We start from the raw sequence: 26,876 nt of genomic DNA, 5'->3' as shown, positions 1-26,876 counted from the left end.
CTGGCAGCGTGTGCAGTTCGTGGTTTCGACCAGGTGAAGAGAGGATCTTGTCGAGGAGGAAACTTGGAGTTGTTGCACTGCCCAGGGAAGAAACCAGCCGCGGAGTTTGTCGGTGAAAAGGTGCGTTCCTGGTATTCGCGGTCACAGTGGTGCAGCTTGGCTATCCGGCCGCTGGGGTGCTTGGCATGGGCGATTCAACCAAGAGACGTCCTGGAAGGCAAAATGGCGAACTAGTTGATCCCACCAGCTCAGAGGAAGAAGACTCTTTCAGCAGAAGATCTTCTCTGGTCGTCGGGAAAGTGGTGAAGTTGTTGCAGCAGGGCTCCACCGGTGGTGTCGTCGTTGCAGATGGCTCAGCTTCTCCCCACTTTGGATTTCTTAGGTCATGTGGCGACATCTGAAGTTCCAGTCCCAAAAGCCCTGCTTTTATGCAGAGAAAAACCCCATTGAACAGCCTAGCTGTCACTCAAACATGCTAAGTGGTGAGCTGGGTGGCTCACCACTGGCCCAATCAGAACAGAGTGCGACTTGGGTTGCTAAAGCAACGCAGTCCAGGGTGCCAGTTCCCCCACCCACACATTCTGTGAAACCCAGACAGAGTGGCACCAGTTGGAGGGCTTCTGTGGAGAAGCCCGCCAAAAAGTGGAACAAAGGGCCCATCCTTGTATGGAGTTACAGAGATGGACACGAACGCCATTTTAGAAGAGAGTTCTGGCAAAAAGACCCAACCAGTGATTTAATATTAAATAAATAATCCAGCGGTATCTTTAACATTGCACCAAAAAGTGGTGCGTTTAAAATCAATGGGAAAATCCCATAGGAAATATTCCGGTGGAATATTTTGCGTGGTAACCACTGCCACCAGCCAGAAACTGGACAAGGGGGGACTGGATAGGGCCCTCTTGGAAACAGACCCAGGGGCAATCGAATTACCCCTTCCAGTACTTCCACAATATGATGGTTTGTACTGGTTCTGTTCACAATTTTGGACTAGTAAAGTCAATGGTGACTTTACATGCCCTGGGAGACAGTAGTCAGTCCCGGGGTATGGAGTCTATGTTTGGGAGTCACTATGACACCCCTGTGTTACTGCACTGAGGGTGCTGTGTGACACATACACAAAAACAGATGATACCCTATGGAGTAAAAAAAAAAACATAGCCCATATGCTATACAAAGTCAAAGACGTACCTCGAATCATGCCTAAGAGTGGGAGGAAGAGAGCCTCACTCTTAGCAGGAGAAAAAAACACCCCCCAAAAATCCAGCAAAGCTGCTGGGGGACTCACTAGGTTTGGGAAATTAGCCTTATAAGAGAATTCTCCCTAACAACTAGTTAGACTGTGCAATAGACAACTGTGAAAGACAATATTTCTGTAAATTTGAGGGATGAAGAGACCCACGTTCAAAGTACCAAATAAAACAAAAATTATCATTTGGCGGTTAAAGAGATAAAAGAAAGTTTTGAAAAACTATGACCGAGATCAGGCTAAAACACTGATATTTACATTTCCAACAAGGTTATTTGTGTAGGACACAGACCAAAAAAGCAATGTGAGATATCAAGTTTAGAAGATTCACAATGTAGTAGAGCCTAAAACTACTTTCTATTATAGGCAAACACTGGTTAATGGCTTAAGTGGAGCAAAAACAGCAAAGATGAAATATATTGCATCACTTTTTCGGTTATTAATGAACGTGACTGTACTATGCATCAGGCGTTTTTGGGAAGAAATGCGGCTGATGTGATTTCACTCGAAGACTGCAGCCAAAATGCATGTACCTGAATGCAAATGACAAATGCAATATTTTTATTGCAGTTAAGATCCCTTTAGCCAGTATCATTACCTGGTGAACCAAAGTATCGTAGGGTAACCTCGTGAGTTTTTACTTCTCCTGCTACGTTCTTTGCCATGCACTGGTAAGTGCCCTGATCTTTCTCTTGCGTGTTCTGAATCATAAGTGTGCCATCTTCCAGCAGGTCCATGCGCGAATCCTCAGACATGCTCAGTTCATTACTGTGAAGGAACATTTGAAGCTTTTAGAACACAACATAAGTTCACAACATACAAAAGAATGTGCTGAAGACTATGAACGGTTCCGCTGCTATCATCCTCCCCATTCCCGTTGAGCCCTATGGCGGCTCGAATTGGGACATACCAGCTCCGGGTCCCGCGAAAGGGAAATTACCGGGCCCTCCAAGGTCGGAATGTCCCAGTAATTACCCTTTTGCGGAACCCGGACCCGAGTTTGGGGGTAGCCATGCCCTTATTAAGGGCATGGCTACCTCCAACCTCGAAATGAGGCCCAATATCTTTTTAACATGTGTGTAGTCATTTACCCAGTCTGCACAACGCCAAACTATCTCAGTAACATCCTGGACGCGGAGGAGCAACTTTTCTTTACTTCCCCACAAATAAGAGAAGATAGCCAGCTACAAACAAAACAGCTGTGTAATAGGACAAATGATTTGGTTTCATTGAGAACCATTGTGCTCATTCCCTTAGTAAGTCCTAGTTCAAGTTAGTATAAGTCCATGCCAGACGAACGCGGCCCATATCACAGCAGCATTAACTTCTCTATTGCCAATGATATGTTTGTCCACCAAACTCATTGACGACTTCACCCAGCAGTGCAGCTTCACATTTCGCTGCAACAAAGAGTTTAACAGAAAAAATGTAAGATACTTCTCCATTAGGTGAAGCGCATGAAGACTGCTGCATTATGAAGGCTGGCTTGTGACGAGCTAAGACCCAGTGGCTGATTGGTAGCATTGTTAAATGTTCGCTATGACCCAAAGGAAGTCTGAATACGCCATGGATGACTGCAGAAAGATTGAGGATAATACAATGAGACTTGGTAGCTAGAGCCACAAGTAAGCGATTGAGCGGGTAGATGGGTAGATGGCGTTAAGAAAGATTTCAACTTCTTACTCGAAGCCCAGAGAGAGGTGGGGTTTCAGAAGACAAAGTTATATCTGAACTGAGGAGGTTCGACGGGCAGAAGAAAGGCCCACGTGAAGTATGCTGAATCTGTCAAGACAGAAGGTACATTGTGCGTCTCCCTCATAACTCCCCTCTCCTCCTGCACTGATGCTCTGGTGGGAATAGTCACGAGAGAGGATGGTGTGTTTTAAAACTGGGAAACTCTCCCAATTTAAAAATATTTCGATCTAAAAATTGTGTCTTACACAGCTTTCGTTGCAAGAATAAGTCATATTTATAGACGGTGCAAACATTACTCAGGGGCATATGTTTAATATACCGGCCCTCAGAGGTCTGGTGGTGTCCTGCTGGCAAATTCGGTGGGATACCACCAGATGGTATTACCGTTACCAGCACTTGGTCTGCCAGAATTAACGGCATATTCAAAGTTCTGGTACGTGCAGGAATTCCCCATTCCATGGAGTCCAGTAGGACTCCTTCGGGGAAATTGCTGGTGTTACCAGCACTGGTAATGCCAGTGCCAGTAAAACTTTCATTTTTTTGTGGAGTACCGGAATTACTGGCAGCTCGGAGCTGCAGGTAATTTCGGCTGCCCCACCACCAAACAGAGTATGCCAGTGAGGAAACGCGCCAGTAAACGTTATTAGCGGCACGTTAATTCCGCACTGGCATACTTGTAATGATGCCCCACTGTCTTTAAAGGTCAAACCCACTGGTGACAGCCTATTTAATGGGAGCTGTGCCAGCTTTGGTCATTGTCAAGCAGCAATGGTTTGTCAATCAATATTCAAGAACTAAGTTTTCACATCTCTTTATAGTGCAGTGCTTTAGTAGATTGTCAAACGAAATTGGCACCATTTAAATTTTTAAATACTAATTGTGCTTTCAGTTTGATTAAGTTAGATACATTTCGTATTAGGCATGCCCGTGAGACTTCGAAATACATTCTAAAAGAGGTACAGTACTTCATTACATAATTTAATCCTCCCAAATGAATCCAAAATTATAACCTGTTTCAGCAGTTTTTTACTTGCAAATGATAAAGATACAAAATAGAAGAGCCCTGAGCATGAAACCAACTTGGACATTCTTGGACCTTACAACGGCCACCGGACCTATGTGCGAAAGGGCGCATTCTGACTGTTGGCCTTCCCCTCACTTAGTACACAGTTAAGACACGGTGCCCTTAGTCTTAACTGGCTCAACAATAGCCAACACATGCTGTGACTGCAGGACAAACTAAACATTAGTGGCATTTAGATATGAAATTATATAATTGGTTATTTATAAAGCACTTAATACCCAGAGGTTTCTAAGCGCTGACCCAGATATAACCTGTGTTGCTCTGTGTCGTCTGGCTTCCAAGGCGAGCACATTACCCCGAGCTATCCTCCCGGGCCCTAGCAACTGATCAAATGGGAATAATGTGTACATGCCCAATGACGCAATTCACAGAACGACCACTAGCGGGATTTTCTTTTGGTTGTCACAACTCCAGACAAATCATAGCCGATTGTTAGGAAATACCCAATTTTACGTGCTCCCGAATCTTGCTTTTTTCTGTTGGTTTTCTAGGCTCCTTGAGCTTGTTTTTGGGGTGAGGGTACTCTTGCTGAAGTTTCCTTCCAAATGCAACCCTTTGTGATGTGTTGTCCAGTGGTTGCCCATATGGCTTCTAGGACAAAGGTGTTTACAAACACCCTATTTTGCCATCACAGTGATTCTATCACCCTACAATGGTGATGTAGAAAAGGCTGGTGGCAGTTGTAATTTAGTTTTGGCTTCACCAGAGATGCAGCCAGTTTTATACCATAGTTGCCCAATATATCATTATGGTAGCCATCAGTGTATTTACGCATTTTCAAGCCATACTCCTGGCCATTCTATTTCTCTTGTCGGTGGGTACCATGAAGCAGGTTAAGAATGGCTGCTGTGCAAGCATGGTTCATCCTGAGACCACCCCTGGCTACTACCCTGCCCCAGGCAGCCTCAGTACACATCCAGCGTTAGTGGATCAGAGTTATTTGGCGTTTTATTTTCGTGTTGGGCTGATTGGCAGGCCGCTAAAGCTTTTTATATGCCTGCCTTTTGTGTGATTGAAAGGTTGTTTTAGCCCTGCCCCTGAGTGAATGTGCATACCTAAATGAGAGCCTGTGCAATTCTCAGGTCAGTTGATTCTTACCAGAATTGCTGGTGTAGTTGCCAAAAAGAGGGGCTGTTGATTTTCTAGGAACAGGTTTGGTCAAACTGCCTGGGTCATTTGTCTTTGCTCTTGTATCTTCTTTTGATTCCTGGGTGTCCTTCCGAGGATGCTCGTCATCCTACTTGCATAGATCCTTGCTAGCTGGATTGGATGCCTGCGAGGAATTTGTTGTGACCTGTGGAATCATGGGTTCTGAATTCTAGGATTAGCCATGGAACTTTGAACCTATGAGCGCATGAGGGTGACGGTTGTGAGATGGAGAGTTGGGAGGGTAAAGGAAGCCAAAGGTGTTGAAGGCTTAATCTTATTAAATATACGCTCAATGCCCTCCTGTTTACCCAACTGGTTTGAGCTTGGTGTTTGGCTCCCTGCCTCTCCTAAAACGGAAAGGTGATACTCCAGTCAACTTGTTGGGTGCCAATCTAATGTTCCACAATTCATCTTCCAGTGCCTCACCATGTAACAGAGGCATTTAGCGAATTATCGCCTGAGACAAATGAGGTGCAGACACAGCAGAATTTCCATCTGGAAGGGGTGTAGAAACCCTAGATGTTTTTATTTTTATTAATTCATAAAATGTGGGAAATTCCACTTCAGGAAGAGAAATCTGCAAATCAGATTTTCCTTTCATAAGTTCCATGCCAAAAGCATAGTGTACACCTGTGCCCTGCTGAATCAGTGTCCTGACCTGAAGCATCTGCTCTCCGGTGGTACAGAGCATTTCAGGGGACCCAGGTGCCCACCTCACAGCTATAGTGACAGCTAACTCTCCTCTGCAGCACAGGGACTGCATTTAATATATGCACCCCGTTCCAAAACTGCATGACTTTAATGATGTTGGTCCTGGTGGCATGTGGTGATAAACTGTACATAAAAGGCATACCTGAATTTGAGGTATGGTGGATGGCATCTCTCAAAGTTATCCGAGCCACATCAATTTGATATCATACGCAACAGTACTGTGGAAGGGTTATACGTGTACCCCCCCAGCCAGGCTCTCTTTGCTTCTCCCAGCAAGACTATAGTCCTGGGGATTGCCTCTGGTTCTTTGTTAGGTCGGGTGACACCCTTCCCATAGTGAGCCACTACACAGGAAGCTGAGCTGGGAACAGGAATCAAAGCCATACCCTTCACAAAACGATTAGCCTCACACCAGGGTGCTGCATACCAAAAGGGCCTTTGATGTATTGGCAAGAGGAAGTGGGTGTGGTTAGTGCAGACCTAGTGAGTTCAGACCAGTTGGAGGAGGGTTTTACCATCTTGTTTTCTCTTTCTCCATTTCTCGCTCCCACTCTTGTGGTGCACTGTATTTTCGTCACTCTAGGGCTTTCCTCTTCCTCCATCCCTACTCCGGGGGCTCCTTGGTATTCTCCTCACTACGGGGCCTCTCTTCCTCTCCCTGACCCTGGGGTTTCTCATTTCTTTCCCTGCTCAAGGGCTTGTTTCTCTGTCTTGCTGTGCTGCCCAACTTTTATGCTGCTGGAGACACTGCATACCTGCTTGTGATGTGTGGTGTGCCTCGGAAGGCTTGAGTCCAGCATTTCTCTCTCTGCAGAGCTGCTTATGAAACTGCTCAACCGGACTCTGCTTCTGTTGGCAGCCTCCCTTTTTCATTGTCTCTCCGTTTGAGGATCGGCAGGCGGCTTCTACTCTGGGCCTGTATTTGGCCCTCTGCTCCTACCCACGTTGCATTGTCGGACGGCTCAGGTTATCCCTCTGCAACGCTGAGCTGCACTCTCCGAGCTCACAGTGTCTATCGATGCCTTGTCAGGTGTTTTTCCACTCCTGCAGGACACACCTCTGCACGCCAGGACCTTCTTAAACTCTGGGCTTCGGCTTGAGGATTCTCCAATCTGATGGACTCTTTAGATGATGTGCCTCAAATAGTCTGTTCTTTCTGTCTTTCTGGTGTTTCTCAGAAGGACTGAATACAGTTTTGGTCAGAAGCAGAGCAAGCCATTAAACGTGTCATAGGGTTATCATGCGCCCGATTTCATACATACCCATAAAGGTGTAAGTGTCTGGGGGAAGAGAAGTTGACTTATGTCCCTCTACGGGTATTCTTGTCCCCTAAGGGGCATTCACCTCCAGATGAATCCCGTTTACTCTGTCCTTTGGGAGTGTTAACCATAGCGGAGTCACCACGGTAGCTCCAAATGGAATGGCTCCCCCTTTGGGAGATGTGACTAACTCATTGGATTTGACACAATATTTGTATAGAACCTTTATTTAGGACTGTTATACTTCGCTGTGTGGGTTCTGTGGTTGGTCAGAAGACTGAATCAGACACATATTGGACATTTCTTTGGTAATTATACAAAATAATAAATAAACCTATTGCTTCAGGGATACTTAATCAAACTAACTAAAGTTGCTCATCTGTCGGACAGGTTAAGGCCTTAAAAATGCCTTTGTACCCAAAAGGCTACAATATATTAGCATGCCATTACTGTGATAAAAAGGGCTACAAACCTGGTGTAAAACAAAATAAGTAAGGCAGCCGCCAGCACACTCAGCAACACCTTTGACATGATCGAATTACAGTGGGACCATAGTGGAGTGCTTAAAAAGCTATTGTGAGCCTGCTAGCCAAAAGTACTAGTAGGCGGAAAATCAGAAATCAGAAGTATGGGGACAACAGTATACGTCCCTCTGACCACACAAGTAAAAAAGGAAATGGAATACAGCAAAACGTATAGGAGACTCTCAAAGTTAGCCATAATAACTCAAAAATTGAATACTGCCCTAACGGTAATGCTACTTATGCAGTGGTTCATTTTGCTAGACTTTTTCAGTGGAAAATTGCCAAGTGTGGGCCTGTTCAGAGACTGCTGTTGACAGATAGTCAGGTGTTCTATTGGTCTTCATTGGTTCATCGGTACATTTATTTTTGGATATTTTCAAGGAGAACATTTTGGCAGCATCTCGTTTACTGATCCCAGTCTATATCATTGAACTCACGGGATTAGGACGTTTACATTGTTACCTTAAAACAAAGGCAACTCTATAACAGCACATGGGCACAGGAAACGATGGGATCTTTCAGGGTTCTAAATATAGTTCATGCAGTTGAAAGACATTATACCTAAAGACCAGTGGATAAAGGCTAAAATGATGGACATACTAGTATTTCTGCAAACTGGTCAATTTTAGAGTCAATTTCCCCTAACCCAATTCTACTATTCACAACGGAATATGCTAAATCTGCAACATTGCTATTACCTCGAAGTACCATTTCCCCCTCATCATCCTGGAATCTGTTTTAGATTCACATGCTGTGAAAAGACTAGCTAACCGTAGGTCTTTCTACCAGAGGGGTGTGTCAAATGGGAACTTTGGAAAATAAAATCCTTAAAGCCGCCTGCCCAACTTGGGAGCCTGCTCTTCTCTGTGTATCAATGCAGAATGTCTTCACTTAACTCCAGGTAGCTGCTTTGCAAATGGAGGCCAGTAGGGCATTTATTTATTAAAGAAATGGCTTTCCCCTGTCGCCATTTTGGAGTGTGCTCTGATTGTAGCTTACCGTTGCTTGCTAGCTTATAACACTTATGGATAAAGCCCACGATCTATTCAGCAATGCACATATTGAAAACTGCGTTGCCTTTTTGTGCGATACCGAATGCTGAAAGAATAGCCTTCACTTTCAGATCACCTTTGTCCGGTCAATGTTAATGTTAAAGGACATTTGTACCGCGCACTATCACCACCGGAGTGGTCCCCTGGCGCTCTGGCGGTTCTGAAAAAGGAGGGGAGGTTGAGTTAGAGGCAGTAAGCAGGAAAAGTGCAAGAGAGCAGTGAAGTGCTGTTGGCGGCCTCAGCCCGGTGGGTCCGTTGGCTGGGCCTGAGGTGTTTGCGGCCAGTAGTCGTCGTGTACTGTTGTGCAAGACTATGTGTGTTTTTTGTTTTGTTGTTGCAGTCCAGTGAAGTTTGTGTGGTTTGTTGTGCTGTAGGTCTGGTTGTGTTTGGTTTGGAGTTTGAGAGGTGTAATGTAAAACATGACTGCCCTGCGAACAACCAGTGTGCGTAGGACGTCTCAGCATTAGATTGTGGTCACTTGAAAAACAAGGCCATTTGATAGTTTGATTAACCTGTCATATGAACTTTGGTGAGAACCGTGGATGTGTTCTGAATGCTGCATTGCTTTGTGTGACTGTGCTCACTCTTCAAACCCAAGTGACTGTGATTCTGAGTGAGCTGCTTTATAGAGCATTTGTGTTTATATAGCATTTCTGGCGAGATTCGGAAGGAAGTAATATGGGACTAGGTTTAGACGTCATGTTGGTTCCGGCCTACACATTGGTGGGTGTGCCTCCTCATCGCCTTCCATGAATGATTTTACTGCTGATCAGGCTCAGACTGGCCTATAGGGCAATAGGGAATGCCCAAAGTAAAAACACAGAATGCTAGCGTGTGCCAGTTTTGTGGGTCAAAGTGGGCCACTTTATTGGCCACTGTGGGCCAGTTTGATAAATTACTTCACCATGACGCTAGTAGGTTTGACCAGTGTTACTGAATAAATATTCTTTAAAATGCCCAATTTGCATCACATTTTATCAAAAGCCACTCCCTTGGGTACTACTCGAACAGTCTGTCACAAAAGGAATGAATTGCCATTTAAAACTATAGACCACTTTTTCATTGGTGCCCTAGACAATTTTATGCCCCAGTACGACCCTGCTGCTGGTACCGTCCACGATGCGATCTTGTCCCGCGACTGTGTAAGCAGGCATTGCTGAAAGAAGCACAGTCAATGAGTTCTATGCTGAATTCAATTGGTATTAAAGAATATTGACCTTATTTGTTGGTGTACTATGTAGAGGATTGATCTTGTGGTGCGTATACCACTTGACATATCTCTTCTACTCATTCCGGTGGAATGAGTGTGTGTTCGGTTTACATGCCACCTTCAATCGTTCAATGACGCTTGATGGTAAACTCAAGTCGCCAAATTCTAGGACCACAGGAGCAAGGCTGCTAGATTGAGGAAGATAGATTGGGATGTGATATTTTCTGCCCTTCCTGTATTAGTAAATGCAGATGTGGGCATAGCTTGATTGGAGTTTACATCACGAATTGCAGAATGCGCTGGTACCATATGTGCCTTGCTGTTTTGGTGTCTAGCTCCCACGGATACCTCCGTTCTTCATGGTGACTGAGAATGTCCGGAAAGACAATTGTTGGTCCCAGGCACATGCTGCGCTAATGTGGAGCAATGTGTGAAAGGGTCTGGGAATGTGCCTCTTCCTGCTTGTACATGTAAAGCAATGCAATTGTGTTGTCTGTCTGCACTAGCACATTTTCCTTTTGGTGTGTGTCTGGAAACTCTCAAGGCTAGAATCACAGCAAAACATTCTAGAACACCCATATGCAATATATGTTGCTCACTTGTCAATTTCCCAGGTACCTTCACAGGCTACAGTTGCGCTACCCGTAGAGGTGAGTGAGTGATTTATCTGTCACCAGTGTCGACTAGGGGCTGTAAAAGGTCATCCTTTTGTGAAGTTATGTGCATTAGCCCTACTTAGTAGCTAAACAACAATTGTTGCTACTATAGCTATACCCTCCTAGTAGACCTGTGCCTATATGCACTGAACTTAGTCATACCTGTATGGGTTCCATGTACAATTGTGCATTTGGGACAATGGATATAGGATGACAATTCACATCACTTCCATTGCATTATTCACTGTCATACAATGGCCTGGGTTAAATACAGTATTGAGTAGGCTGCTGGTCACGTGACCAGGCCCTGCCTCTCAGTTGCTCCGCCCACGACCTATTTAACCAGTCCTCCTTAGGCGTCCTCATAGCTGGCATCCTCAGCAAAGGCAAGGATCTCACCTGTTTGTATCTGTTCAGGCCTGATCCAGCCAAGGGCCAGAACAGCTCTCCTTCGTTTTTACTTAAAAACGAATCGCTACTCACCTAAAGACATCACCAGGTGTCTCCTCCCTCCACAGCCTATCCCCGCTCTCACTAGGGTTGTAATGGCCAAGCGCCCTGGGCAACTCTGGAAAGCTACCCTAGAAAACATCATCAATATTGCCCTTGTCCCCATCAAACACCCACATACCCCATGCTGATCAATATGATGGTGACACCACCTCATCAGTCACTCACGCAGCACAGATCGTTGACCTCTCCTCATTTCATAAAACCATGATGCCCTGTTTAACTGAAACATGGTTTACCATATCCTGCCCACATGTTTTCAGCATCCAACTACTGAAAGGATACTGCATTTAACATGCAGAGCGTCCGGAAGGGCATGAGGCACAGTGGCAATCATCCACAGGAGCAATTGGCCATGCTACATCATTCCCTCTCCCAGAAAAAACATTTTGAATCACTTGCTTGAGGGATCCCTTTATCGCACAAGGAATCCATCGCTTTCCACCAAGTCATCTACAGATCACCTCACAGGAGAGACTCATTGACGGCATCTCCAACTTTCTCTCATCTTAGCACAATCAAATAATATCTTTCTTGGAGATTTTAACGTTCCTGTCACAGGCTGCAAACCACACTCGAAGCATGCTTTTCGCACTGAGCGATTTCATGGACCTTAAGCAAATTGTGCTCTTCCCCACACACAACAAATGCAACACCCTAGACTTAGTCTTCACTTCATCCCCCCACATCACCTGTGCAGACCCTATCCTACTTGATTGGTCTGAACACACCGCCATCCTATTATCTATCGCCCACTTGACTACAGGCTACAAAAGTCAGGCCTTGGCCCCCTCACAACGCCACTCATTCAAAACCTTCACAGTCAATGAGCTCGAAGCAAACTTTCCAGACTTACCAAGAACAGGGAATGCCTCGGGTCTTCCAGAATTATTCAACAACTCTGCTATGAAACTGGTGAACACTAATGCCCCCTTAAAAACCCGCCGGGCGAAGACGAAACCATCCACCCCTAGGTGCACCACAGAGATAACCTCCAACAAACACCTAATCAAAGCCCTAGAGAAGCAATGGTGTAAAAACCATAACCCAGGAGACCTCACCAACCTCAAATCTCTTAGCGCAAACCATAGGTTTATGATTACTGACACCACAGCTGCTTACTATTCCACCACCATTCTGGCAGCCTCTAACAGGAGCTCTGAAGCAGTTAAGCATTGTACCAACCCCTCACCCGATCCGGAGGTACCAGCAACTCAGGAAAAATGCGAATGAATTAACATAATTTTGATCGAAAAAATTGACAAAATCTGAGAGACCTTCGAATCAACCTAACAGCATTAGCGCCCCCTGCACTACGGCACACTCACAACCCCTCGAGACAAAATGTGCCAAATCTCTGAAAAATCATTGGCTCCATCAAACCTATTTCTTACTCGGATGATATAATCCCAGCCTCCATTGTTAAAACAATTGATGGGCCCGGCGGTCAACATGCTCCACAGCATCATCAATGCCTCCCTCACAGAAGGGCCATTACCGGACACCCTCAAGAATGCTCTCATACAAATTCTTTTGAAAAAAAACACCCTAGATAAAGGTGACCTGGCCAACTACTGGCCCATTAAGAACCTCCCGTTTATTGGCTACACAACTACTCACCAGAATCGAATAATGAATTGAATAACTCCACCTCCTAGGGTTCCGTCCCACGTGTAGCATCGAGAGCTACCATCCAGGTGGTGGATGATGCTTTCCGGATTATGGATCAGGGTGACTCACGCCTCCTTTACCTGTTGGCTGCATTTGACACAATCGACCGCTGCATCCTTCTCCCTCTCCTTGCTGACAGGATGGAATTCTCTGGGACCGTCCTAAATTGGTTTACCTACTACCTCACAGGCAGACACCAGGCTGTCCAGATGACTCGTTGCATTTTAACCGACTCCAGTTCTCCTATAGAGTCCCCCAAGGCTCCATCCTCTCACCAATTCCTTTTAACCTTTACATTGAGCCTCTGGGAACGAAGATCCCAATATAGCCATACACCAATATGCGTACGATACTCAGTTGTACATGAGAGTAAATAGCATGCAGGACATCATTTGTCTCTGCAATTACCTGGATTTTGATAGCTTACCTCAAACTAAACCCCTCAAAGACTGAGTTAATCCACTAGCTAAAAACAACTTGTCCAGTGATGGCTCAATTATAGGAGCCTAGAAGGATTTGATACACAACTCTCGGACTGCACAACATTCTTAGGCTTCCCCATTGCCAGCAGCCTGTCCTTATAGAAGCACATAGCTAAAAAGGCCTAAACAGCCTTGCTAGAAAATCTCTACCCTTTGAAAAATAAAACCCTTCACCCTACCGCAGGTCCTCCGGACTAGTAGTGCAGGCCCTTGTGGTCTCGCACATCGATGGGGGAAATGCTCTCCTGAATCACAACTTGTCTGCAAAAGAGGACACGCAAACAATCCTTCTATTATCATGCACCTTACCCAGCTGGAACTCGATCCCGGTGTCGGCTTGGAATGTACCCACAATTCTCCAATTTCACAAATCTCTCAAAACATGGCTCTTTCAACACCACCTGACCAAGCACCAATTCCAATGGATGCATATACCGACACACAAAACTCAACTCACAGTACTCTGCTACTGTTAAAAGATGCCAGCCCAAATGATGGCTACCCACACTCTGTAAAGCACAGACCTAGCTTGAGAGCAGGGTAGCACTTTACAAAGCCAGGAGGAATGCCTCCCTTCCCCCTGGAATCTCTTTACACTAGGTTGTACGATTTCACAATACCAGAGGAATTACTTCCTTCCCCTGGCCTTTCTTGGCTTTGGTCTCACACTTCTTGGTTTTGGTTTCACAGTTTGCCAGGCCAGGGGGAATGTATCCCTTCACGTGGCCTTTTCTCAGGCTTTTTAACACAGTTCACAATGCCAGGGGGAAATGTCTCCTTTCCCCTGGCATTTCTCATATACTCTGGTCGATGCGGGTCCCAGACCCATATCACAGTCCCTTAAGTGATTTGTTCTGGGCAGAGCTGGTTCACTACCCTGCCAGGTATTGCCACGAAGATCATTACTGGTGCTCTTCTTCTTAAGGTGTGGGTCCCAGACCCTGCTCTCTTTGCATCTCATTCCTCATAGACCTAGAGTACTCTCCTGCCAGGAATTATTTAAAGTGTTCCTGTGTTATGTATGGGTCCCAGACCATTGGTTTAATGTTTCTCTTGCCCCCTTCTCTGACCCTGACAGCGCATGACCCTTCTGGGTCTCTGTCGCGCCTCCTTCGGTGGTCTCGGGCGCTTCCGACATCTTAAGTTTTCTTCTCCAGCTCTCCTACGGTTTCTGCAGCAGTTCAGCAGCGTTTCGTTCGGCGCAGGCTGCACGTCTCTGTACGACCACGCTGTATGATGACTTCCTGCGTTGGGACTCCCGGTTCCCCAACTTTCCAGTCAGCCTCAGTGTAGCGGATCGGATAGAGTCGCCTCGGTTCCTCTTCTCACGTCCCAGACAGCAACCTCTTTCACTCTGCGCTGGACATCCTGCCGTCTCGTGGTTCCTTCTGGGGGGGTCTGACAGCAAGGTAAGTCCTTGTTTGGTCTTTACTCGGAATGGGCAATCGAATCTTGACCACTTTTTCCATGTTCCAATGAGGATTCATTATGGCTCCACGCCTCTTTGTTGGCTAAGTACTTCTTACTGGAGTGAAAGTCAAGCCATCCCTACTCTTTCACGTCTCAGTGACTGCCGTCTCATCAACTTCACAGACATACATGGAAAAATGTAATATGGAGGTGTTTGGTATGATAAAAGGGGGTATGGAGGTCTGGAAGTGGGGGATGAGAAGGTGGGCCCACAGACTGAGGGGAGGTAAAGGAAGTGGCTGTAGGGTGAGGGATGTTGTACCGCGTCTTTCCGAGATGTCCTTCCTGATCCCCAGCGGAGAGTCTCTCCCCCATGAGATCCTCCCGAGTACCACCCCCAGAGGGACTGCCGGGTAGTAGCCTCACCTCCCTGGCTTCATGGAAAGGGGCTCGCCCTCGGGGGGAAAGTGATAGTGCTGTGAAGGCATCATAAAGTAGACACAGACAACAGATTTAAAATGGGTTCTCAAAAGTTGCATTAACTTAAAAGGCAGGATGGAGTAAGGACTAACTTGCCCTATGCTAAGGTGGGATTTCCCTATCTAAAGAAAACTAAAGATAGTCTGTGTCAGGAAGTCCAAATCAAATGTCTGTGTGTCCAAAACCTATACTTGCCCTCACAACTAACTGTATACAATGTGTAGCGATGTCAGCATCAACATGAATAGTGTTCAAAATAAAGTTCAGAGCTTCTTCCAGCTCTTGGCCTATAATCAGCTTCCCCTTGCCCAAGTTCAAAACAGTTCACAAGATGTCAGGGTTCCCTTCCCCAAGAGTTCAAATCTTCCAGCTTTCAAAAACAACACAGTTCCTTGGGACACTTCCCAGCTCCTCCGATATCAGTACTTTTCACAAGTTCACATAGGCAGTTTGTTTCTTGACTTTAAAATCACATACAAGGCTGTTGCAAAACACAAGCTTCTTTATTTATACTTTCATTGGCTTTCCATACAGGGGGCACTCGGTCTAGGCGCAGTTGTCGGACCACATGGTCCACCCATTACAGGTCGCGCAACCGATACCCTTTGTGACTGCTTCTATCAACAATTAGGCACTGCTTCCATTTGACAGTGATGTTTAGTTGATTCCCCAGTGTCACACTCTGACACTGTATCGTCGCTTGGTTGACCAATATGCACTTTGTTACACATTTCTGTATTCCTCTGGCTCTTGCCAACACATGTTTCCTCTTAACCTGCAATTCCTGGGACCCATTTAGCTTTGGACCAATACTCGGTTTCTCATTTCATGCACTTCTTGGTATTCTCTTGACTTAGCCAATACTTGTTTCATATAATACATTCTGTGGTAGCTGCTACATGCATCACCTTTCTTTCACTTCATTCACAAGTGCTTAACTTGCTTTTTACTCTGTGCAGTGTGTTCGCTATTCAAAAGCACTTTGTTACAAGCTCCCGAAGCACCCAAGTATGATTGATTCCCTGGTTTACACTCACCAATTGCACACAGCAGCTCCATTCTGCTTGTTGTCCTTCACCACGGGCCTCTCAATGTTCTTTGCTCTGCTTTCCAGCGTCCCCAAGCTACGCCTTTCCTTCGTGGCAGCCACAGAGAGCACTGCTCACTCTCCTGGTTTTGCGTGGCAGTTGGGGTTTGTGGGAGTGCCACAGGTCCTGCTGCATAGACCCGATAAGGAGGGTAGCAGGACCTTCAGACCTTCTCAAGACCAATCTCTACCTCGCGTCTCTCTATCCTGCTTGACACGACTCCCAGCACCCTGGTCTCAAGCTCCTTTATCTCCAGCCCATTGCTGCTCCTTCCATACAGCAAGCCTTGTATTCATTAGGCGTGTCAAGTGACCCCAGGTGTGGGTCATTAAGTCCAAATGCCTGACTACAGTGAAACCTATTAGATGGACGTGCCTGGTTGCTCCACCTGTATACCGCTTATTCATCTCGGTACCAGAGTGGTGTTTGGGAATGTCTGGATTTGATAAAGGAAGTATGTATAACTCTGGGTTGTCTCCAATATGCGTTTGTATCAATCAAATGAGCATGTGTCTTCTTAGTTGGTCTCTTCCTCGTCCCAGTGTTGAGGTGGTGTTTCTGGGGCACAGTGTGCTGGGAAGAAAATGGAAAAGGCTGACAGTAGCCTACAAAGGCTGGAGGGCTAGAGGGTTCACTGTGAAAAGGTAATGGGGTACCATGTCTCACCTAAGGATGCCCGCTTCCCATTCTCCAGGTTCCCTCCACCCAGGTGATCCTCCCTCGCATATCCACCCCCAGGATCATGATCCAAAAGCGATGGCCTTTTCCTAGCCACCTGAGAGGAGGATCCAGGGGGAAAAGAAGTGAGGATGCCCTCAGGTTCCTCATAGTGCCAAAAAGATTTTTTAGAGATTTAATGTGTTTTGAAGCCAAGTTGTGTTTTGGCTCCTAAAAGCTTTTGCTCACTAGTTTGTTCCCCTGCACGGTTATCATGCCCAGTGCACTTACACACTTTTTGCCATCTTGCACAGGACACTTATCTGTGCAGTTTCTCAGGGTGTCCTGAAGAGTTTTGTATTTTGTGATGGTTTCTCACAGCTCGTTTGATTTTGCCGATTTGTAGAGTAACATGTTTTGGTCTGGGTTTGTTGCACTGATGATGTCCCCCCACCCCCCTCGCTGTTTATTTTGACCTTTTCCCACACTTAGTTTTATCTCAAAATCTCTTTGGGGTATCAGAATGTAGGTGTAACATAGTGAGTGCATTGGGGGCAGCTTTAACAATTAACATGTATTTTAAACCTGGTGAACTTCGACCTCTTGCACTGAAAATAAGGGCTCCCTACTGTTCGAAGATTAAAAAAAATTAAAAAACGTATTTACCATGGCTTTTATTTCGGACTTGACCCTATTTGACCTCTCTGAAAGCTTCAGTTTTGTGGAAAAGTCTTTAAGAGTCAAAGACAAAATGTTGCTAATCCAATTGTAACAAAATAGAGAAATCGAGTCCATGACCAATTGGTCTATCCACTTCCTTCTCATAGTATGCTTTACCATGTGCATGCCCCCGCACCAACTACATTTATATGAATGAGGCAAGTGAGGTACTTATTCACTGTTTTGTTATAAGGCCATTTTCATTTTTAAGATATTGTTAACAAACAAAATACTCATTCAACTATCTTTGTTCGGCCACCACATCATGAAGGTTTCAAGAATCCCAAATATAGTTTTTAAACATATATATTTCTTTAAAAACAATTTAGGTCAACTTAGCGGTCCTAAACATTACCATTCACCTAAATTAAAATGAGTGATTCATCAAAGCTTTGTTGTTCTTCCCAACAATATCATCATCCGTGTACCGAATATTTGCATTAATTTTCAAAATAATTATGTTGCATTTCTTAATCATCTCAGAAAAAAATCTTAGTTATTTCATCTAAAAGCAAAGTTCAAAGCAACATTATATTCTACTCACTAAATGGTTTCTAAAATATATCCGCTTCTAAATTAATATATTTCTCAGAATCAATTGCATCAACAAGTGCCTGCCATGAGTGGCACTGTGGAGCAGCCCAAAATGGCTGCTTTGCCCTTGAGCTCCGTGTGGCTCCGGCATACATCCGCTTACATCTGCGACATACACTGATCTGGGCATCGCTCCTGCTGCTGGCCTGCTGCCCTGCCGGGCTTCATCCTACGAAACCACGGCTCAATTTGGACCCGGGGGACCTGATTGTGGACCCCCCTTCAGTTGCGGCCCATTGACTCGCCGTGGCCACGGTGCATGGCCTGCCCCCACCCCCTCCTCTCCGGTTCCCTGTTTGCCTGGGCCGCGGTGGAGCGCGAGCCGCGACACCCAGTGCTCTGCCGCTACCTCCGGGGGGCCCGCTGGATCGCCTGCGCCCCGCCGGGGACACTGGGTTGGCGCTGTCAGCTGCGGTGCCCCCTCCCCTGGGGCGCGCTGCTGTGCGGTCGTTCTGCCCCTGGGGCCGTCGCTGAGCGTGCCCGGATCCCCTCCTCCGCCTCTGGGGCTGGAGCCCCACAGTTGGGCCTCGCGATCAGTCTGCTGCTCAGGCTGTCGCGGGAGAGCGCCCCAGCCCCTGTTCTTACCTCTGAGGCTGGGGCACTCCCCACTGGGACACGTGGGCTGGCCGAGCCGCGGCCTGCCCGCTGCAGCAGACCTACAATCTCTGAACGAGCGTGTGGACCGCGCTGATCAGGTGAGGAGCAGGGGGGTTCAGTGGGAGTCTTGCGGTGCCTCCCTGCACCCGCCTTGCCTGCTGTCCTGCTCCTCAACGGGGGCCGCGGGCTCCCCCCCCACCCGCTCCGAGTTACGCTACCGGATTGTGCACCCTGGAGGGGGGGCTATGATTAACTCTTCCTGAATCACGCCTGACACGCCGGTGTCCTCCGCCGCTGAGGCGCAGGCGGCATCCACTCCTTTCCGAAACCAGGCACCTACACCTGGGGGGCCCTTATGCACGCTGGGCGCCTGGCGTCTTCTCTAATCCTGCTCCTCACTAACTGGGCTCCTGGTGGAGCGACTGGCCACACGCCCCTCATCTGGATAAGGGAGCGCCCCCCTACGACACAACTGTCGCATATACTGTCCTCTGCGAACCAGCGCACTCCCCATCCTGGACCCGTGAGCGGCCCACACGCTCAATCTAGCTGTGGCTACCCTGCCTCCTCTGCTGCCAGAGCCTGCTTACCACACCACCGCACCAGGATTAGCACCTGCTGTCCTCTGGTTCCCCAGTCCTCTGGCTACCTACCTGCCTCCGGTGGCTACGCCTCTGGCCCTTGCCGCTCCTGGGGTGGAACCAGCAATGCCGAACAAGTCCATGGATAGATTCACCAAAGCTGTCCCGAGGGGAGTGGAGGGTCAGGCGTCGTCCCTGCAGGAGGAACCGGAGGCTGACCTTCGTCCCAGTACGATGCCCCCAGATTTGACTACTCTCATGGAATATATGACAAAAAACTTTGCCTCCTTTCACGAAAAGCTGGATGACATTTACGCCAATGTTGCCTCATTAAAAACTCAGGTAGATCAGGTGGGGATCAGAATCACTGACGCCGAAAATAGGATATCTACTAACGAGGATGAGGTACATGTGCTGCAGGACACTGTTGCCTCCTTGTCGCGCGACATGAAGAGTGTGAGAGCAAAGTGCGACGATCTTGAATCGCGCTCCCGCAGAAATAACCTGCGTATAATTGGGGTCCCTGAGAATGCCCTTAAGGGGCGCATGGAGGATGCTGTAGAAACCTTACTCAAAGACCTGTTAGGCAACCCGGCTCTGTCGCCTTATTTCACAGTTGAACGGGCTCACGAGCTCTATCACCACGCCCTAAGCCCGGCGACATCCCACGGCCTATCATAGCCAGGATTCTCAATTATCGGGACAGAGACCTTATCCTCCGCTTGTCACGGGAGAAGGGAGACTTGCGTTTTGAGTCCCATACCATTCGAATTTTCCCAGATTTCTCAATTGCGGTACAGCAGGAGAGGCGCCAGTTCACTGGAGTCAAGAGGCTGCTTAGGGAACGCAACGTCCCGTATGCCGTCCTATTCCCGGCACGTCTCAAAATCAGACACAATGGCAAACTATACTTTTTCACCGTCCCAGATGAAGCGGTGAAATTTATCGAGGCGCAAATACCACTTCATAATCCTGCGGGGGATCTCGTCAATGATAATTAATCCAGAATGGCACGGCCCGATGTAGACTACTCTACCCAGTAAAGCTGAGATTTGGAATGTGTCCATGGCAATAATATACTGCAAACTCAGTGAATCAGGCTTCCCCTGCACTCAACCAGACTGTGGCCGGCCCCGGGTGCAGCGAACATTGATCTCTACCCTAGATATCTCATCAAAGTCATCTCGCCCGCAGTGGCCATCTAGATTGGGGGGCCTGACATTGGATCCGTCTACTGCCGAACTTGCCTCACACAGCTCCCACTGTCCTACATGATTCTTGAAGAGCCGTCCACACGGCACCAGCACACCTCACTGCAATTGCAACGCTTATGTTTTGTTGGTTGTCATTGTTGTTTTGCCCCTGTTGGGCACTGAATGGGGCTTATCCCTGTTGGATTTTGCCCTCCGATCTCCACTTCTCAGGGAGAGTCGGTTTAAAGGGTGACACCTGCATTGGGGCGAGGGGTATTTCCACTGCAAGTTGGGGGTGGGCAGTGAGGGTGGGGGGTGGTAAAGTTAACGACTTGGGAAACCTTACAGCAAAAGGCGGAGGCGGATTGGCAGACCGCACCACATCGGTGCACCAGTTCTGGAGAGGGCTCGGCCCTACGTTCGGTCCACGACAAGAGTGGTGGGATGTACACTAGATATCTATAATGCTTAGAGCTGTGACGTCCAGATATACCCAGGGACTTTGTAACCGCACCAAGGCTCTGGTAAACATGGTGCAAGTTGATAGTCTTGGGGGTGAAATGGTACCTTTGCAGGAAACACTCTCCATGGGCTCCTTGGTTATGGGTATGCTCTTTAGATCATTGAGATGCCGGTGACGGTAATGTCCTGGAATGTGCGGGGCCTGAGCAATTACACCAAGGCTCGTAAAATTATGGCATACGCCAGCAGACACAGCCAAAAGTATAGCGCCAACTTAGGGTCCACACAGATATTTCATATTCTACACGTGCCAGAGGGGTATTAACGTTGATCCACAAATCACTTAAGTTTGTCCTCCACAAGAGCTATATAGACCTCGAGGGAAGGTACATTGTGCTGCATTGCGCCACAGCCAACAGGGATTATTTGCTGGTGAATACCTATGGCCCTAATTTGGACTCTCCCGAATTTGTGGACCAGGTGGCTTCTATACTACTGGGATATGTGGGGGTGCAGATCATCTGGGGTGGAGATATTAACTTTATATTTGACACCGAATTGGATAGAACTGGCACGGCCTCTAGGCCCCTGGCCGGCGCAGCACGTAGACTCCTGACTACACTTGATATTCATGATGTGTGGAGGGCACTTCACCCGCAGGCACGGGAGTACACTTACTACTCCTCAGTACACGACAGCTCCTCCAGGATTGACATGTTCCTATTGTCCGGCCCTATGCTGAGCAGGGTCATGGAAACACATATACTTGCGCGCACATTATCTGACCACTCCCCGGTTGTGATAACCCTAGACCTGGGAATACCTTCTCCCACCATCAACACATGGCGCTTCAAATCGGCTGACATTCAGTCCTACTTTGAGCACAACGCCACAGTCCACCACCCTGGGAGTCCATTGGGATGCCTTCAAAGCCTTCATTAGAGGGGCGTCCATCTCTAGAGAGTCAGGGGTCCTCAAAACTATAAGAGCCACGCTGCTCCGCACTGAAACTAAACTTCGAGACCTGGAGCGTGCCCATCCGGCCTCAGTCGACCCGGGTGTCCTTTCCCAGATCAGTGAGGAGCTAAAAACCTTTAATGAACAAGCCAATAGGGAAGTGCAGTATTTCAGCCGGCCGCAGGCTGTGCGGAAATACGGTGAGGGGGACAGACCCAGCAAAACGCTGGCCGCCTTGGCAAGGGGTGAATGGGGCCAATCCCAGATCACTTGCGTTAAGGGACTATCAGGGGATGATGCAGTGGTCTGACCAACATATCCTTGAAGTCTTCACAGGCTTCTCTTCGGAACTATATTCCTAAACCCCCGAACATAGTGACTCTCAAATGCGGGAGCTACTGGAGCAGATTCCCACCACTATCGTCTCCCCCGCAACGAGAGACCTATTGGATTCCCCTATTTCATTGGACGAGATAGTGGAGGCCATATCTGGTCTCCCCAAGGGTAAGGGACCTGGCCCTGACGGGCTAACGGCTGAATTTTATCAGGAACATGTAGCAATATTGGCCCCCGAACTGCTTGGGGTATGAAATGAGTCACTCCAATTAGGATCCCTCCCCCCGACATTACGAGAGGCCGTTATCACGGTCCTGCTCAAGCCTGGTAAGCCTAGCTACGACTGCGGATCATACCGACCCCTCTCATTGATTAACGTGGATACGATAAAACTTTGCTAGGGTGATCGCTAACCACTTTCTACCCGTTATGTCACATATGGTGCACGATGATCAGTCAGGGTTTGTACCCGGGAGGTCCACGTCTCATAATATAAGAAGGCTCCTTAACGTTATGTCACGAATCAATCAGGATGTGAGCGTGGTCGCGGTCACCCTGGATGCCCAGTAGGCCTTCAACATGGTGTCCTGGAAGTATATGTGGCTCGTCCTTGAGACCATGGGTGTTGGGCCCCGGATGATTGCATACATCAAGTTGTTATACACCTCCCCGGTTGCCAGGGTCCGCGTCAACTCCCAAACGTCTGTCTTGTTCCCTCTTTTCAGGGGCACCCGTCAGGGATGCCCATTCTCCCCGATCCTATTCGCCCTGGCCATCGAGCCCATGGCGGACTTTATTAGGGAACGCCACGCACAAAAAGGGATATGTCTCCAGGATACCCCCGAAATTATCTCGCTCTACGCAAACGATGTCCTGCTGTTCGTTAGAGACCCAAACGCCCACCTTGACCCAATCCTGCGTGACATCCCCCGTATTGGTACATACTCTGGCTTCACTATCAATTATTCTAAGTCCGAACTCTTCCCCCTCACGAGCTCCACAGTCCAACCCGCCACGGAGTATCCACTACGCTGGTCCCCCGACGGGATTAAATATCTGGGAATTCAGGTGTCCCTGACCAAAGACGCACTCCTAGCTAACAACTACCGGGCTGCAGCCGAACAGGCGGAAGTCAAGATAGCGCGCTGGCGCTCTCTTCCCTTATCACTGGCGGGGAGGCTATCCCTGGTGAAAATGATACTGCTCCGCAAACTGCTGTATGTATTCCCAAATGTCCCTATATGGCCCGGCAGGAAGTACTTTGCAGATCTACACAAACTGTGTGCTCAGTTTCTATGGCACTCGGGAGCTGTGCGTAAAAAATGGCTGGCCATGACTCTTCCCTACGACAAAGGTGGGGTCACTGCCCCAGATCTGACACAGTACCGGATCGCAGCGCAGGCACAGTTTGCCTCCTACTGGTACCCTGGTCCCCCCCCTCACCCCCATGTCAAGCTGGAAACTCTAGCTGCTTCTGGCACCAATATAATGTCTTTAATCTTATACCGACGATATGAACCAGACTCCACCATAGACCCGGTCCGAACCACCTTGCTGGCCTGGGGGCGGATACTTGCCGCAGGTGCCGAGGAACACCCATACTATAAATGGTTTCCCGCATGGCGGTTCCCAGGGTTGGAACCCACAAACGACACAGCCCTGGCACGACACTGGCAGGCCCTGGGATACCTAGCTTTAACAGACTTCTACCCGGATGGGCTGTTCATAACACCGCAGACATTGAAACCCGGCCATTCTGGATCACCAATGGAATTACTACAATACTACAGACTCCGCGCTGCCTTCCGTGGCGCATGGCCCGAATTCCCTAATGAACCTCCTGATTCCCCTGGGATTTCCTATATTCCCAACTCGGGTGGGGCCCGCGGGGTGGTGTCCTCGCTATATAAACTCCTCCTCACTGCTGCCCCATTACAGCCCTCCAGGGCTCGGGATGACTGGGCGTCTGAATTCGAGGTAGAACTCACAGACCAACTATGGGAGAAAATGTGCTCCCATACTAAGAAAGTCTCCCTGAACTTTCGATATCGCACCATCCATTATAAATTATTAAACAGGCTATACTATACGCTGCGTAGGATCTCCAGATTTGGCCTTTCTGACCCAAGGCTCTGTCCTCGCTGCGGTGCAGAGGATGCGGGCCATTTGCATATGTTCTGGGTCTGCCCGAGGCTAGCTGCATTTTGGGAGGAGATCCTGAAAACCCTGTCGGAAATTTGTGACACTGTTATAGAGCCTGACACGCTGGGGGTACTGTTTGGGGTATGGGAGGCTGAGGGAGCCAGAGGAGAGGCTAAGTTCCTAAATGTGTGCTGTATAATTGCTAAAAAGTGCATTCTGCAGAACTGGAAGTGCTCTGCCCCTCCTACCTTCCAGAAATGGTTGAATATATTGACATGGTCTCGGAACTGTGAGGAGGAATATCTCAGTGCCCCCCCGGCCCGGTCTCGGCCTAAAAACATCTGGACTGCCTTTAACAGTTTTGCAATGGGCGGGGTAACCCCCCCCTCTACAGACGACTCACCGTAATCATCTTTGCTATATGCCACTGCACCGTATGCTCCGAGTGGCTGCATATCCCACGCTGCAATTTCCCACTGTTCATATGTATTACTGTACCTTGTTGTTTAATCACTTTGTCATCTATTGCCGCTCTGATGTGCGTGTATGTTATCTGCCTCTGCTGACAAAATTAAAAGTTTAAAAAAAAAAAAAACAAGTGCGTGCCATACTCAATTCAGATTACCCCTTCCTAGGTCATGTTATATTAAAATGACTAAATCTTTAGGCAAGCTGTGAAGAACTACGCTATTTCTCCAACGGCTAAATCTACAGTTAATTATTGCGTCAATTAAAATGGGCTCTCTGATTTAGACTTAGGAAAAAAACAAATATTATGCTTTGCCTTTCAAGTTTTTGAAAAAAAGAGAAATTAAAAATGGTTCTGATTTTGCTCAACATGACATACCTAATAGGTAGCTGAGCCAGGAATGCCCCTCTGGGACTTTTTGCTGCTTTAATCTGCAATCACATCATCCTAAGCACACCCACCAGCTCTCGAATGGAACCTTGCGTCCGCCTGCCCAGCGTCTGAAATTCCAGTGTCCTTTTCTTTTTTTTATCTCAGCAACTCTTCTGTGATATGTATACTTTTTAGACTGCCATCTTAGGTTACCGTCATGTGCATTTTGACCTGGAGACTTGAAAACGTCTTTTCCAATCCCTTATCATTTGTTCAAAACATACACTATTTTACTTTGCAATCACCTATCATACCTTATCATCATGGCCAAATTGTCATGTGAAACAGTGAGCGGAAACCTTTTTGTCCATTACCCAATTCTTTCTAAATTGCACTTATGAACGAACAGGATGGCTTTTTCCTTTCAATGTTGCTAAGGTCTGCTACGCCTGTGAAAGGATATTGTCATTCCTGTAGGATGCTTTCAGTTGAGCTGTGGACTTGGATATTCCCAAAAAAACAAATGAACGCTGCAGGGCCTGCATTTTAAGTGCCAATTTTATGTTTGCAACGCAGCGAACAAATGAAATTGCTATGGTCCTACTAGATCTAGGCACTATGAAAGTGCAAATTATATTAACCCTACTGTTCCAAATGAGTCTTGGTAACAATTTATATGAAATGCATAGAATATCATGTAGGTGTGTTTTACTCCAGCTAAACCCACCCAAGTACTCTTTATCAGTCATGTTTGTTCAAATGGGTTATGTTGGTGCATCAATGGCTCGTTGTCTCCACAAAATCAACCAATTTATGTCACAATGGGACTGGCGCCCTTCAACAAATGGCCTTTAAAGCCAGCACCTGGCTTGAGAACCGAAACAGACACTACTGTGAGCAGCTAGTTGGTCCTGTCACCACTGCAGCTACCGCGCCTTTGATTTCTGCATCCCCACTGTGCGGGGCTTCAAACATGCCAGCCTCCAGAGCATAGGCGACTCAGTGCTACCCCTACCTTGCTTTTAGGGTTTTTGGCTTAAATACCAGCCAGGCACTTGTTTTCCTCAAAATCCTGTGGAATACAGCGTTTTCCCTATCCACAGGAAACACTGATAGCAAGAGGGGGAACACTAAAACAATGGTTTTGTCAATGGAGTCAAAATTATAAATACAAGCAAGAGATGAAATTAAAGATATTACACATTCTCTTATGAACAGTCTCACCAGACACAACATTCAATGTTTGCCCGCGTCAAGGATGGTTAGATGCCATTTACTTTTTCTGCTCCTTCTCCGTAACCAAAACCAATGAATGGACAGAAAAAACAATAGGAGGAGGGTGTCAATTGTAGGAGCATTCTGGGAAGAAACATGTCAATTATATTTAGAGGAATGCAGCTGTTAATAGCAAAATTCAAAAACAAACCCCATGCTGCAGAAATAGATCCTTTATATCCGATTCATAGAATTCATCTGTTTGGCCCGTCAGGCTTTACAGTAATGTGGAGAATACGTATCAATAACAGTGACTTTTATAAAGAACATTATTATAAATGGTATGGCTTT

At 47.3% G+C, this 26,876-nt stretch overlaps 1 protein-coding gene across 1 annotated transcript in view; it reads right to left on the bottom strand.

Moving 5' to 3' along the window:
* Nucleotides 1-26,876, bottom strand: part of PXDN (peroxidasin) — a 571,721-nt gene that overhangs the window by 240,659 nt on the left and 304,186 nt on the right. The window contains exon 9 of the mRNA XM_069606052.1: nucleotides 1,848-2,017. Within this exon, the coding sequence (XP_069462153.1) occupies nucleotides 1,848-2,017 (170 nt within the window). The remainder of the gene's footprint in view (nucleotides 1-1,847; nucleotides 2,018-26,876) is intronic.

This window comes from Ambystoma mexicanum, chromosome 4p (assembly GCF_040938575.1).
Source record: "Ambystoma mexicanum isolate Mex_15411 chromosome 4p, UKY_AmexF1_1, whole genome shotgun sequence".
Taxonomy (NCBI): domain Eukaryota; kingdom Metazoa; phylum Chordata; class Amphibia; order Caudata; family Ambystomatidae; genus Ambystoma; species Ambystoma mexicanum.
The sequence above is the reverse complement of the archived record's forward strand: the minus strand, read 5'-3'. Positions and strand labels throughout refer to the sequence as shown.